The sequence below is a fragment of the Stegodyphus dumicola genome, chromosome 10, assembly GCF_044657685.1.
Source record: "Stegodyphus dumicola isolate Sdum_Otavi_A_Nest chromosome 10, ASM4465768v1".
NCBI classification, from domain to species: domain Eukaryota; kingdom Metazoa; phylum Arthropoda; class Arachnida; order Araneae; family Eresidae; genus Stegodyphus; species Stegodyphus dumicola.
This window is the reverse complement of record NC_140777.1, coordinates 103,431,860-103,447,913: the sequence shown is the minus strand read 5'-3', so window position 1 is coordinate 103,447,913 and position 16,054 is coordinate 103,431,860. Positions and strand designations below refer to the sequence as shown.

The following is a 16,054-nucleotide window of genomic DNA, read 5'->3' as shown; positions in this document are numbered from 1 at the left end:
TTTATCTTTATTATTTTTAAGCTAATGAGAGAAATATTCATTTAAATTACTCAAGTGAGTATTTTTTGAAAAAAAATATCAAACTCTAAAAATTTGTCATTCTGCAAAAGAAACTTGTTGCAATACACATTCATAAATATTTCTCCTTTAGTATTTTAGAATACAACTCAGCAGCTAAGAAAGAAATTGGATTTAAAGAAGCGTTTACTTAATACAGTTTTGATTACAACATACATAATGTGATGATTTCCCTACTACATTATTTATATTTGAAATGTAGTAAATGACTTCTTTAATGCATTATCCTGCAAAGGCATAAAAATACACTATAAAATGTAGAAATACATACAAATATTTAATTTTGACTACCAGTTAACTCAAACTCTATCTAGATAAAAAGATTTGCAATTTTTTATTGGTATTATTTCATGTTTATTTTCAGTGGTTCATTGAATACAAGTTATAAATAAAAAAAAAAAAATTATTAAATTTTAAACAATAGGATGAAAAGTTTAAACTGAAGTATCAAAATGGAAATTCTTCATAAATTACCCTATAAGTTCTAAACAAGGCATAAAGGGACCACAAAGAAATGTTTACAACTATCAAGGCCCCATTGAATGACTACAACATGCATTTAAAAGAGGGGGGGAATTTTTTTTTTTTTTAAGCATTACACTTCCACAGATAAATATATAAAATAAATAATATAAAGAAAATAGTTCTTCAAAAAACATAAATAAATAAAAGCTGACTGAAATCTTATTTGCGATATCAGTTTTCAAGCATGGGAAATGAGATCGGTGAAAGCTACAAACTAAATATTTTTACTCTTAAAATACAAGTTTTATGCAAAAATATCAAAATTTAATAGGCAAATTTTAAAAACGACGATGCTTATGGCATAATTCGCACGAAGGAAGCTTTTTAGGAAATTCAAAAGGCAAAAATAAAACGAAAACTACCATTAAAATCATATTTATTACAATTCTCAGAATGTTATATTTTCCATATACTTCATATAAATCTATACCTTTAGTACAATTTCCTTAAGGATTCGTTAAAATTGAGAGATGGTCGATAATTACACATCTGCTAGATAACATATAATAAACGTCAACATGTCAGAAAAACTACGTGTATTTATTTATCAACTCAGCTGTCGTTTAGACAGTTACATTGAGTTGAGTTGTTTGCATCTTTCTCTACTGCATTGCGCATTCCCAGACGAATTTAACTGAATTATCAATATTTATATTAACAGGAAAAAAAGATAGGGGCTTTCTTCTGGAGGACAGCTCCAGGACTCGCATTATATACCTTTGAATTTCAAAATAATGTAAATGTAGACATCAGTAACTTATTTATATGGATAAAACTTTCAAAATTTATGTCATAAATTTTGCCATTCGTTTATCGTCATTATAAAAAAATAACTTTAAAAAAGTAAAATGTTAAATAAGCTTCAGGCAGTGTGCCAATAACAGTAGACACAACATGCTTTTCCTCTAAAGTTACGAAATTTTTTAAGCAATTAATATGCAGTACGAGTCTATTTTCGGTAAACGTAATTCAGTTTCAAAAATAACAGTGTTACTGCATTCAGTTTGACACACAACGTGTCTGAAAAGTGATTGTACGTTTTTATTTTCCGAAAATAAGGTCAAAAATTTTAAATGCATTTAACTGAAAGTATAAAGCGTGTTTTCTTTTTAAATGCGCAGTTAACCTAATTTTCTTTTCTGTTTCACGGGGAAATACACCTGGGTACCCAGGCCGAATCTATTGCCCCTATGGAACAAAATTAAAAAATTACCAATGAGATACATTCTGATGACCTCATTGATCACGTGACTTATATATACCTTTTGTAAACAAACGATGCAGATGACCTCAGAGATCACGTGACTTATGTACAGCTAATGCAAACAAGCAAGGTCATTCTTCCTCTTCTCTTGCCGAAAAATATCGTATTCTGTGAGCATTAACACAAAAAAAAATTTCTAAATTTAAAAAAAGAAGAAGAAATTGAGCTATATGAAGAGATTTAAGTAACAAGTTACATAACAAATTTTGTATAATTTTCTTTTCATACTAAATATTTTTTTTCACGAACAGATAGCTCGAACATTCACATTAGAACTACCAGCAAGCTGGAAAATCCTGCAACATGAATAATCTGACATTCACTGTTCTAATAAGATCAGATATTTACTGTTCGGAAAATTAAAAAAAAAAAAATTACATTTCATAAAATGGTTATTATTTTGTTAGAATGTTATCAGCTTTAAAATACGGCTTACTTGTCCATTCAAATCAGAATTTTCATTACATCTACATAATTTTTCTTAACTCATCTAACTTAAGTTCCTGTTTTAAAGTAATATTCTATTTCTCGAATTTTTTATTTTCTCATCTATTTTAAGTTTCTGTTTAAAGCAATATTTTGTTTTTCGTATTTTATATCCTGTTTATTATTTATTTCAATTCTAGCTCACAGCTAATTCAGTTCACCTCCACACACGGGCTCAAGAGCACCCCATCCTGACAAACATGGTGGCTGCATGATTGTTTTACTGCATTTTTTCCAATTGTTACGTGAAAATCTTCCATGAAAATATGTTTTCGCTTACGCAGGCTAAGAGCCCTCACGTACTTTGCCATAATTGATTAAATATAGATACATACATACAATGCTTTCAAAAATGTAAGATCTCCGAACTGTAGTAAGCCGATCTCGCCACGAAAAAGTCTTGTTAAAAGGCACTTCCCCATTCACAGTTCTTTCACACAAAACCTTGTAGAATACTTCACATAAGAATTTTTCTTAGTTGAAAACAATACCTTAATACTTCACTGTAATAAATATCATAAATATATCTTAATACTGTGTAGTTTAGAACGAAATATTGTGTAATAAGCTTCATCGTATCCTACATACAACAATTTTAGGCTATCCGCTTGGAAATATAACAGGAAAAATATGTCTAAAAGAAAAGAACTTGTTGCGTCTATATAAACTTAAAAATCGTTAGAAGTTTACATCTTCACGGCTCAGACATCATAGTACAAGGCACAGGAAATCTGAAATTTTTAGAAATTTTCCCAATAAAAGAGAATGCCATTTAACTGATAACTTTCAACAGTAATTAAGCCACTGTCATGAGACACACTTACATCACACTTACATGAGAATTTCAGGTTTCTATAATAAGATGTTATACCAGTAAATCTGGCACCATTGACAAAAAAAAAAACGACATGAAGCAATGTATTGTTCACTAATTGCGATCTGTTTACTGTCCCTCTCTTAGGACTCCAAAAGATCTATAAAATGTCAAAACGACATTAAATAAAAGCTCTGGATTTATTTTTAAAATAAAACTTTAATTCCAGGTTCTAAAATACTACTTCGCTTATTTTTCTGTTAGCAAAATCGTCGACGACATTCTAGAAAGCTTGTTTCATAAGTCCAGTTTCTCTTCCATAGACGGAACAGTTAGATTTCTGAAATGCAAAGTATTCATTTTTAGGTCTCTGTAAATTTATATTTAGAAAAATTCCTCTCATAACAAATAGTACTTATAGCAACTGTGAAGAAAATTCACTGTGGTACTGCAAGAATTACTATTTGAAGTTGCGTTCTAGGGACTGTACTTCAGATTGCAAAAATTCAAAGAGACCCTCCTGTCCCCCTCTTTGTTCATCTTCCCATGCAGCAACAAAATAAAATACAAAAATATTTCTCTCTCAACTCTTCCTTATTTATGTCATATTTCATTATAATCCTAATTTAATTGGCATACATATTTTCATTTAAAAAGTCTATGGAGTAAAGCAGGAATAGCAAGAACATGAAACTATTGAACTTCATTGTAATTTTCTTGAATATTCTGTCCAGTGTAACAGGAATTTTCTCTTAATTCTAAATCATCTATCCACTGCAACAGCGACTGACTCTTTAATTCAGTTTCGTATGATATCTCATGATTCTTCACCTTACCAATGACAAAGATGCCTGAATACTAATATTTCGACCCTACGGTCAAATCCTCCACCCCAAAATAGCTGGCTGCATGCTCGTTTTCCTCGTTTGCAGAGAGTTTGCACATTTATGAATGAATGTTGAAGCCAAAAGCTCCATCTAAAGAAAGCGAAAATTTGGAATAATTTACAATTAGATTTTGGTAAGCTTAAATCCATAAGAACATTATCAATGTTATTCAAATATCACACTGATAAGATGAATTTGCTAAATTTAAAATGCTAAATTTAAATTTTCAAAGTTTAAAATTAATTTCAGTTAAGTTGCACTTAAAATGTTGGAAAAATGTTCAGAATAACATTTCTAAATATGGCTATCTAAATGACAAATGCTGTAACATTTCAAAAAAGAAAAAGAAAAAAAGCAATATTTAGCATCATGATTTTATTACATTTTCTGGGAAAATATTTTACACAACTCTTTTTAATATACCCGTGTTACATTCCTATATGACTAAACCAGAAGTATAAAAAAATTGTTATCTTAAGCTAAACGACTGACAAGTCACTCTGAGTCACCTACTTTAAATCTAAGACTTTGTGCTGTGTTCATTATAAGAATTATTATTTTATGTGTTCAACACAAAAATGTAGTTTAAATTTCTTTCAGAAAACTATTAATTCAGATATTATTATTTTGCTAGTCCTTGAATCCTTGCTGAACCAAACATATCATATAACAATTAACATCTAAATGATTTAAATTTTCTTAGCATCTTCTTTTTTCCTCATATTGTTTATCAATATATATAGTATTATTAATCTCATTTCCTTTCATTACTGTGAAGATTATTTACCATAATTTTTCCATAAGCTTTATTGATTTGAATAGTCAAACTGCTGCTGTGTCTAGTTACAGATATAAACTTACAGAAAAGTTTAAAGATTGATTACTTTATTTATAATTTTACAAGAGCTCTCCGTCTCCTTCCTTTTTCAAAATACAGTCCTTCACATTGTCTTGCATTTTTTACAATGTTTTATAAAAAGATTTAGACCTATAAAACAGACTTTCATCACTGCAGCCATGGTGCCTTTCAGGTCCCTCATTTGAAGAAAACTTTTCATCTTTTAAGTGTTGAAATAACCAGACATTGCATGGTGCCCTGCATTGAAGCTAATTTAGTGTTTCCACTTCAGTTTTAAATAGTGCTCTAATGCCAAAGCAGCAACATGCAGGAGGGCATTGTTCTAATACAAAAATTAGATTTCTTGAGTAAATCTTTTTTTTTTTTTTTTTTCCCCATGGTTTTCTTGAAAATGGATTTAATGATTATTTGCATAACGGTCATATTCAACATTTGCCTATAATTTTGCAACACTAACATTCACATGCACAGCCAATGGTCTCCTAGAATTTGCTTTGTCGATATCACTTGTATTACTATCACTGAACTGCTTCCACAATAAGGAGCTAAGTTTTCATCACCATTCTTTTCTAGTTTACTTTAAAATTCAATCACACCTTATCTTGTATTTTCTAAGATATTTTTTTTCTAATCTGTCATGACAAAGTGCACTAGGTTCTTTCACTTACTGCAGTCAAATGCTGAAGAGTACCGTTGTCTTGTCACAAGTTCAGATACATCAATGTGTAACCTTCAAAAGACTTAGTACAGGGTTTCTACGTCTCACTTCAGCAAAAAGGGACTCTTAAAAGTTTTCAATTATCTTTCAAATGTTCAAATATTCTTTGTTTTGCCCTTGTGCTATATAATATACACCATTATAGTGTACTAACTCATAACACATGCTCATTAAACTGCAAGAGAAGTAATTTGCTTAACTAATTAAAGCACATCATCTTCACATGACTTTTATATTTAACAAAAACAAGTTACAAGAATGCATGCATCTGCACGTGAACATGAGCAGAGTCAAGGTTTCTAAGAAAGAATTTTACTGATCTTCGAGCAGAGCTACACTGCTGACTGATATACAGATACAGTTACAATTACATTCAGTTATGTTTAAACCACTACAGTGTCCTCCCTTAGTAATGTAGATACTGACACATCATATATATAGTGAACATTAAATCTCACTACTTTATCAGAACAAGCAGTTTTCTTTGAAGGCAAAGATGGTACTTCAGCTGATGTTTTCGCTAAGTTAGTAGTCAGGCTTGTTGCACTATGGTTAGCGATAATTGATGTTGTTGGTGAACTATCAAAAGGAATAATTAGTCATTCATAAACTGTTACTAAGAATAACTGGAGCTGTTGGTGATGCATTGTACTGACTGGTGAAAGCTAGCTTCAAACTGTCTATTCCAATAACAGATTCTTTATCACTTATCAGAATGAAGAAGTGTTTGAAAAATAATAATTTGGGATAAACAATGGAGGTCTCTAAAGATTGAGTACCATAACTTCTCTGGAACATATGGTCCAACTTTCCCAATACTAGCATTTCAGCATGGATCTCATTTATTTGGAACCATTACATGGCTGTGTCAGTAATGCTTTTATGTTTTTTTATTATTCACAAAAATATGTGAACAAATTTCTAAGGAGGTGCACAAAACAAGTTTAATATGTGCAAAAATAGAAGCTGGAGATAATTACTGCATGGTGTTGCACAGATACTAGAAGATCTGTTTGCAAGAGGCAGTTAGAGGGCTGTATGAATTCTCCTGGTAAGGGTAAAGATTTTCTGTAGTTCATATCAGGACAAATACCACCAAGATCCCTTTTGAAAGCTGAGGCCATAAAGGACAATCAGTAAATTTTCTGTCCAACATAAGTTATGATGACAATTTAAGGCTTACTTAAGGTTCAAGTGAAATCTTTCAACTAATCCATTGCTAGAAGGGTGATATAGGAAAGCTTGAATGTGGTGAATTCCTAAAATCATGTGGAGTGAAGAAGTTAAATGACACTGAAACTACCATCCTTTATCCATAGTTATAATGTTTGGAACTCTAAATCTTGTGATACAATGTGTAATGAATGTGCGGGCAACTGTCAGCTGTAATATCCTGCACAGGTATCACTTCAGGCCAACGAGATAAATTATCTATAAAAGCAATGTGTATCCCTCAGGTCAAGGCAAGGGTCCTATGTCAGTGTGAACATGCTCAAATCTTTGAGAAATAACAGGAAACTATTGTAAAGAGCTATGAGTTTGTCGACAAATTTGCGACTTCCAATGGTATATGCATGACTATGCCCAATTCAATGTCTTCTAATATCCCTGGCCACAGAAATCCTTCAAGAATAAGTTTACAGCAGGCTCTAATACCTGGATGGGATAAACAATGGAGGTCTCTAAAGATTGAGTACCATAACTTCTCTGGAACATATGGGCCAACTTTCCCAATACTAGCATTTCAGCATGGATCTCATTTATTTGGAATAAAGTGGCAGCCACAGTATTATCAGATCCAGTAACATGTCCGATATCCATACTGAATTTTAATATGTAGTAAAGGTGCCAATGTGCTGAGAGGAACCTGAATCAGAACTTTTTGAAAAAGCAAATATTACAGGTTTATGGTCCACGTAGGTAGCCTAATTTGGACTGTAGCCTTATTTGGACCGCTATGATATACAAAGACTGATGATATCTGCAAGATTTGAGATAGGCATTTTGTTATACGTAGATGTAGAAGAGGTTAATGCAATTGTGTTTGTAAAGAAATGCCTTGTGGTTACATTGAGAGAAGTGTTATTCGTTTGGCTAAGAAGAAAATCTGTTATTTCGACATAAGTATGAAAGCAGTTAATTCATCTAAGTGTAAGTAATTACATGTCTTATTATACCATCACAAAACTTGTTTATTTATCTACAACTTGCAATTATAATTTTGCGAGGTTATGTCAGTTTGACGTTTCTGTACAATATCAAGCATTAAATATTCAAGTTTCCCCAGTTGGACCAAAAACAGTTGCCGAAGCTGAGCCGGTCCAATTTCGGCAACAACATTTTTTTCATGGATAAATTATAATTAACCCTAGAATGCTACCCTTTGAAAAACTTCTGGAAATGGCAACCATTCGTCTCCGAGACAAAGTATGCGTAAGCGTGCTTAATCCTTATTTTAAAAGCTAATTGCAGGACCCCTGTTTCACCTTCTAGTAGTGATTATGATGAAGATAGAAGTGATAGCAAAAAAAAAAAAAAAAAAGATTTAGGACAGTTCATGAAAAAATATCACCGCGAGCAAAGAAAAATCCAAATCCAACTGGCCCTTCGTCTTCTCGCAGTGCACCAATAGCACAAAGAACAGTCGAAATAACAAGCAGCCCTTACAAATCGCTGTTATACCAAAACTTTAAAAAAAAAATCAGTTCACCAAAGTTTAACAAAATGCAGAAACATAAATAAGAAACTGGTGATTCATGGTTTTGTATATTATGTGAAGAAACCAAGGAAGAAAAAATTATACAATGCATGAAATGTCACACTTGAATACATAGTCGGTGTGCTGGAGTTCGTGCTGCAATTAAAAGGTTCTTTTGTAGTAATTACTGTTAAGAAAGCTTATGATCCAATTTAGGAAACTAGCGGTCCAAATAAGGAAACCGGTTTCCTAAATTGAACCGATGACACGTTTTTTTTTAATTCATTTTTCACCTTTATAAATAATTTTCAAAATTTAATAAAAGGTTCTATTTTGAAGGTACACTTAGTGAGTTTATTTTCTACTACCTAATTTTTATTGGCACTTCTTCCGTCCTTCTATATAGTGAAAAATACAAAATTGAGCCAAATTAGGCTACTCTCCCCTGTATTGTAAAATGGCTGCCCTGCAAATTATGTTTAAAGTGTTTTACAACTGAATAGATGGCTAAGAGGTCTCTGTCATTGGTGCTGAACTTTTGTTCACTAATGTTCAATTTACGTGAAAAGTATACCAGAGGTTGCAAGTCTTTACCATTTAATGCATTTAATACAACACTGGCAGCTATGTTAGAAGCATTGGCCATTAGGCATAATAGCTTTTGATGAGGAGGATAGTAAGCTAGAGTTGTTGAATTCATAAAATCATGTTTACTTTGCAGTATTCGGGATGAAATGACTGTAGAAATTAAGCATTATCAAAAGATGTCATAATTCTATAAAGTTTCAGATTCTGGAAATTTGGCTATTGGTTGAGTTTTTTGAGGCATTTTTTGGGGGGGCAGTGTTTTTTTTGGGGGGGAGCAGTGTTTCTGGGATGCGCAGAAGTTATCCCAGAAAGGCCACAAAGGAATTTTCTAGAATACATTTAGCTTGATTTAGTTTCAATCCATGTTGTCTGAGGAAATATAAAACTTGCCTATCTTGTTCTTCTCCTCATTTGATGTTCTGATTTGAATATCATTCAAACAGAGTATACAGCAATCTAGTCCCCCTAACACCCGACACACATACCTCTGACAAATCTGCCCTGCATCACAGAGGCAAAATGACATAAACATTAATTCAAATAAACCAAATGGTATTGTTACAACAGTTTTTTTAATGTCAGTTGGATTAACAGGGCTGATATGGGTGAGCTTAATTTAATGTATTATACGCATTTTTCCTATAAAATACTTGGGTATATTCTTGGATATGGGGGAGGGGATAATGATCCGGAACAGTCATGGCATTCAAGCAACAATCATTATTTCAAGGATGCCGTGAACCATTTATTTTTTTAACCATATAAAGGGGGTTTGCACAAGCAGTCTTTGACAGATGCAAGAGAAACTAAAATTCCTTGGGAGCAGCTATGAGGACCTCAGGCGATAATCAATGCAGTCTGGAAAATAACCGAGTCCCCTTGGTCTCAGTGCAATGAAAGATGGCATAATTCAGTTGCTCTTTAGGTTTTTATGAAGGATTAGTAATTTCTAAATATTTAGTCAAAATTTTTATTAAACTTGGAAGGACCTAAAAAGAATGCTTAAGGTACTGCTTCCTGGCAGAATACGAGCAACTTTTTAACTGTGAAGAAGGCATGTTCTTGGCATCAATTATACTATTATCTTTAGCATCAACTAAAAATTAAACTTCTTTAGAAAATCAATGCCTCTAGGTTGGCCAACTTTGACAATTACAAAAGACTGAGTGAACTTTTGCCATAAATTCAAGTCAAGAGTTAGAAGTTAATTACTAAATGTTGGGATTTTTGTTTCATTTGTGGCACAAAGAAGCAATACTTCAATCCCAACAGACCATCTGGTGTGAGTAAGCAGAGTGAAATGTCTGCTCTCATGTCAAACAAAAATTTCAATTTAGATGAAGGGTTGGCTGAAAGAATGCAACTTACATGGCCACAGTGCAATCACCAAACTAGTTTCTCTGGTGTCAGAAAAAGCACGAGGGAGTACACTTTTTAGCATTACAGTCAAAATTCATACGATAAAAGCACTGATGTTTACCAGATCTTTATAGCATCTCCTAGAATTACTGCAATTGTAGCAGTTCTTGCTGCTTACCTAAATTCACCAATGAGATTAGTAACTAAATCAGTTTAATCAATAATGGCAAATATCACATCCCTCCTGCTCCCTTATATTTATTTACTAATATGTCAATAAAATAGAAAATAACTATTTATAAATGTTAATTAGTCTATAAAGAAAAATATTATTTCAGTTTGTCTTCCCCCCCCCCAGTTTACTTTAATTTTATTTCAAATTCAAACTGTTCAACAAAAACTGCAGTCTGAGTCGACATGTTTTTTAGCAACTCCGAGCCCTTTTACCCCAAAATCTACCAGACTCCGATTCCATGACTCCGACACCTGGATTACGTGGCAAAGTATAAGAAAGCGCAGCTAGTGCTATCACGCAGCGAGACTAACAACTCGCAGCCAGACTTTGACAAGATATCTTGGTTGATTGCTGATTTAGTCTCAGGGGGCCATTTCCCTGAGACTCAAAGAATTACCATTTCCAGACACGTGCATTTAAAACACCAATTCACATACATGGCACCACACACACATGGTGAGCAACCATCAAAATCGTAAAAATAATTGAAAATATCTGTGGTATCTAACTTTTCTGTATCATTGTTTTTGATTTTATACTTGTAATTAATAAACTGATGACAGATCCTCTGGATGCACATGGATGCTTATACTGGACGATGCATGTTCGATATTTCACTTATGAGTCACAACTATGCTATACTGTGTACACCATTATAGTGTACTAGGTCATAACATATATTATGTTCATTATACTGGAATAGAAGTAATTCACTTAACTAATTAAATCACTCATCATCTTCAGAAGATAACTGTTATATTTAACAAAAACAAATTACAAGAATGCATGCATCTGCATGAAATGTAAACATGAGCAGAACTTCTAAGAAAAAATTTTACTGATCTTTGAGCAGAACTGCACTACTAACTGATATGCAGTTATAGTTACATACATACAGTTTCTTTACAGTTAAAGTTAGAGAATAGCTCAGAAGTCTAGTTATGGTTAAACCGACACACACACTTGTATATCCAAGCCTAAAGCATAAATCATTTTGAAATTATATGTACTGCATCTCAGCAACTAAGAAAAAGTCATGATATTTCAGCTTTGGTAATATACTTTGGAAGTTATAACCACTTTAGGAAGTTACACATTTTTAAGAAAAAATTTTTTACATCTTACAGCCCTTTAGCACTGGAATTGTGGCACAAAGCATATTAATTTTGAAGCTGAAATTTCATTTCAAATTCATTATTAATATGCTTTGAACCACAGTTCTTGTGCTAAAGCATTCTAAAATTCCCCTCTTTTATAGATAAAAGAATTTGAAAAGAGATGCAGTTTTCTTTTATTTCCCCCTCTACAGTCAACATTACTAATGAATTTGATAACAAGGAATTTTATTACTGAACTAAAAACACATTTCTCCCTTCTCAAATGATGACAATTTTCGTTAATTTCTTTTTAATGATGTTTTTTAACGTACCACCCTTGACAACATGAAGCAACTTCAAATTAAAAACTTAAAATGGAGGAGAAAATGCAATTTAACATATAATATCACAGTCTTAACGCAACATTTCACAAAATGGTTATGTTCTGACTTATATATTATATAGAAGGTTATTTGATTTATTGGATTCCTATGCATGACAAATATATTTTTCATTCCAAATTACAAGGTAGGTTGTGAAAGCTATTTTATTTCAAGCAGCTATAGTGGTTCGTGACACTAACTGCTCTACCGATGGGCTCGGGTTTGAATCCCAGAAAAGGCATGAATATTTGTAGGTGTATAGAACCTGTGCAACAAGGAGATACTTAAAATACATGGTAAGCCAAAAGTGCTCTTGAGAAACTAGTGGTAGGGGAAGAGGAATGGGAGACCTTGGATCACCACCTCAGATGTTCTTCCTCATAACTGGGGAGGTATTGCACAGTTAGTGTAGCCAGACTATCACATGTATGACCAGTGGTGAGTTTCTGATGTCCTGTCCACTTCTAATAGTAACAGCACTTTATTTTGCAAAATGCATGTAGTTAAAACAATAAGGAATAAAATACTAAATACTGATAAGCATACATTTTATTGGAAATTTACGAAAACCAGTAAGAAACAGCAAAATAATTTATGGTATAATAAACCTAACAATATTTAAGATTAAAGATGTCACTTACATATGGATTTCCAACAGAAACGGCAACAGGAGGCTGAGGAGAAAGAATTATGTGGCGTAATGTTCCATGTTCATCTACAATTTGCTGTACCATGTGCCCTGGGGGCACTTGAACGGGCATTGGCACTGGAGGAGTATTATTACTGGACACCATGCGAACAGTAGCAGGACCTATAATATATAATTATCTATCATTCAAAAGAAGTTATAATATAGTATGTCCCATAAAATTCATCACTTTTCAAAAAATCATAGTATATCAACAAGTTAGATTAATAGTGTACAGTTTGGACTTACAGATTTATTACAGAGGCAGAATGTTTTGGGCATGAGAATAAATTTTATTTCAAATTGTCACTGACAGATAACACATTTAATATCATACTATTAACAAAATTTTAAAAATTTAGATTATACAGAATTTATTTATTTGCATTTGCAAATAGATCACAATGCAACTAAAAATGTAGCAATGTAACTTCAGCTTCAGTTACACGTTTTAAAATATTTGAATTTTGAATTTTTTAATATAAATGTACACCACCATCAGTGAAAATTTGAAATGAAATGCACTTACCAAAAAGAAATTACATTGTGCCCAAAGGGGCGTTTTTTTTAACGTTTTGTGGGTTACCTTTATTTATTAAATATCATGCTCTTCGCACTAAAGTCATAAAATTTAGTTCAACAGCAATCTCACAAATAATTTTAAAAGGAACAATTTTTAGAATTTCCGATACGACTTGTGCCCTTAAGATATGTCCCCCCCCCATACAGAGTTTCCAATGCTTGCTTTGAAATTGTTGAGTTTGTTAATCAAAAATTCGTTAAAGTATTAAAAAATAATAAAACAAATTCAAATTTTGGCTTCCAGATGCCCATATTGGAAACGTACGTTATTCAAAATTTGATGGCTCTATGTAATGCTGTTTTATCAGAATGCGAGAAACATACATACATTGATGCAGATTTTTCATCATTTAATTTCTTAAAATATAATACAGGAATGTAATATGTGGTGGCAACAGTTCGAAAAGTGAACCGACATTTAAATTTTTCAACAAAAAATGCCAAAACGAAATTAACAGCCCTTCTGGGCTAATGCCCTTTGAGCTAAGAAAAACTACTTTTATGATATATTTCTGGGTGCAAACCATCTGTTCCATGCAAATTTGCTAATTTTACACTTTTTTTTAAGTGTTCAAAATTATAGGACATTTGTACTTACATATACTTCATTTTTTAAATACAGAGCACACTTTTTTTTTACATAGTAAATCTTTTGTGATAAAAAAATAAAATACTTTTTAATGTTTTGCTTTATTATGTAACCATTCTCATAAATACTGATATTATTAGAATCATGCCTCTGTACATTATCTTTACATATTTTACTCAATATACATAAATTGCTTACATACATACACAATTCTACTTAACATATCATCGCTGTCAAACCAATATCTGCTATGTGCACTTTTTTTTAGATTTCGACAGCTTAACTATTATTACATTTGATTACCTAAAAATAAAATAATGTATAACACATGTAACTTTAATTTAAATTAGCTTTCAAAAATCTGCTTCGTATAAAATTTTACAGGAGAACGTTTTTATTCAAGTTATACTTTTTGCACATAGTATTGGTTTGACACCAACGATATATAAAGTGCAAAATATAGAATACACACTACACCAGAGGTTATACAGAATAACAAAAATGCCTCAAAAAAGGAAATAAACTAGAAAGAGAAGGAAAAATAAGTGAAATTAATTACTTTTAAATTTAAAAGCAATATAAGAAACTCACAATAAATTTGTTAATAAAAATAAGCACCAGAATTTATCTTTTCTTGCAAACAAACAGAAATTTTATTATCCCTACAATAGAGAAATTTGGAGTTCTGGTGTTAATACAGTCTTGAAGACATTTTTTATAACAGCTAGATGAAAAAAAATTGCACCATTCAAGATACTTTTGTAGCATTAGGAAAAAAAAGAAATGGATGAGGAGATATTGAGTATGATAAGAAAGTTTCAAAACCTACATAATTTAATTTCTGTAGTGTCTGTCAACTGTTAAATACACAACAAGTCGTTGCAAAGGACCTTTTACAGCTTAAGTTATTTAACTTCCAAGAACCTCAATGGTAAAATACATGATAAATTGTTACAATGCATTAGAACTGAACTTCTTAGTCTGAAAATTACTGGCCTAAGAACTGAAGATCTTGGTACATTTCTCAGTTATTCGATAGTATTTCTTTGCTTTAATGGTTTTTACCTTGATCAAAGAATTGCAGTAGAACACAAAACAATTGTTGTAATCTTGTTTAAGTATATTTCTCCTTTTAAGAACTTTGTCATAGCTTTATTTCTGTCTAACAGTCTACAAAATACTTTCTGTTGTCATAGATGACCCACCCTTTTTTTTCCCTATATTTTATAATATGATAAAAAATAGACAATTTGCATTGTTCAAAATACAAGCCCAAGGTATACTTCATAATGGATAAGAATTATTCACCATTTGCCCATTAGTGGCTAAACGGTTGTAATTGCTAAATATTAAAAGTTTGAGCTGTACTCAATCCCAGGCAAATAGGCTGGCTGCATGTTAGGCTTTTGTGGTTTAACTCATTTGTAATGTGAATAGAAGCCAGTTTTCCTTAGAACAGTCCTCCATGAAGGCATCCTTTTCAATAGGCAGGTACAGCTAGAAGCTAGGCAAGCACCTCTGTAGTACCACACATGATTGAGGTATTGCTGAACCTAGTAGCTAACTATTAAGCCGAAATTTTGAGGAAGAACACTGAGGGAAAAGGTCCTCCCACCCTTCTCCCACCAACTTCTCTAGAGCACTTACAGCTCACTATGTATTTTGAGCGCATCCTTGCTGTATAGACAGTACTAGTGGCGTAGCGAGAGGGGGCAAGGGGGTGTATTATGCCCTGGGCGCCGCTTGCAGAGGGGCACCAAATGGTCTACAAACAAGATTTTCATCATATCACAGTGTTTTTTTTTCGGGGAAGGGGGGCACCAAAAAGGTATTTTGCCCCGGGCGCCAGTAATGCTCGCTACTCCACTGGACAGTACGTGCTTACAAGTATCTGCTTTCTCCAGGATTCGAACCCAAGCCCACTGGTATGGTAGTCAGCATCACCAAACACTATACAGGCTGGGCAGCATTTTCCCTTTGACAGATGGCCTTTGTATACTTTGCCATATTCAAATAATCTAACTTAAACCTATGTCAATGTTCAAACTTTGTAGCACTCATTTATCAAGTTCCTATCTTCCTAAGTATTTAAAGTGAATCAAAACTGTGAAATAAATCAAATAATTCTTGTCAAAACTTTCAAATCTTCTCGCAAGTATCTGTTTCAAATTATCGTCTTCAACTACTGATGGACTCCTGGGAAA

The 16,054-nt window shown here is 32.5% G+C and overlaps 1 protein-coding gene across 3 annotated transcripts in view; it reads right to left on the bottom strand.

Annotated features, from left to right (window-relative positions):
* Positions 1-16,054, bottom strand: part of LOC118191280 (fibronectin type-III domain-containing protein 3A-like) — a 223,982-nt gene that overhangs the window by 170,095 nt on the left and 37,833 nt on the right. For 2 of the 3 annotated variants that reach the window (XM_085825345.1, XM_085825346.1), the window contains exon 3: positions 12,633-12,802. In XM_085825345.1, coding sequence (XP_085681471.1) covers positions 12,633-12,802 — 170 coding nt within the window. Of the gene's footprint in view, positions 1-1,033; positions 1,190-12,632; positions 12,803-16,054 lie in introns of those variants that run through there. The other variant, XM_085825347.1, reaches the window with a different exon arrangement.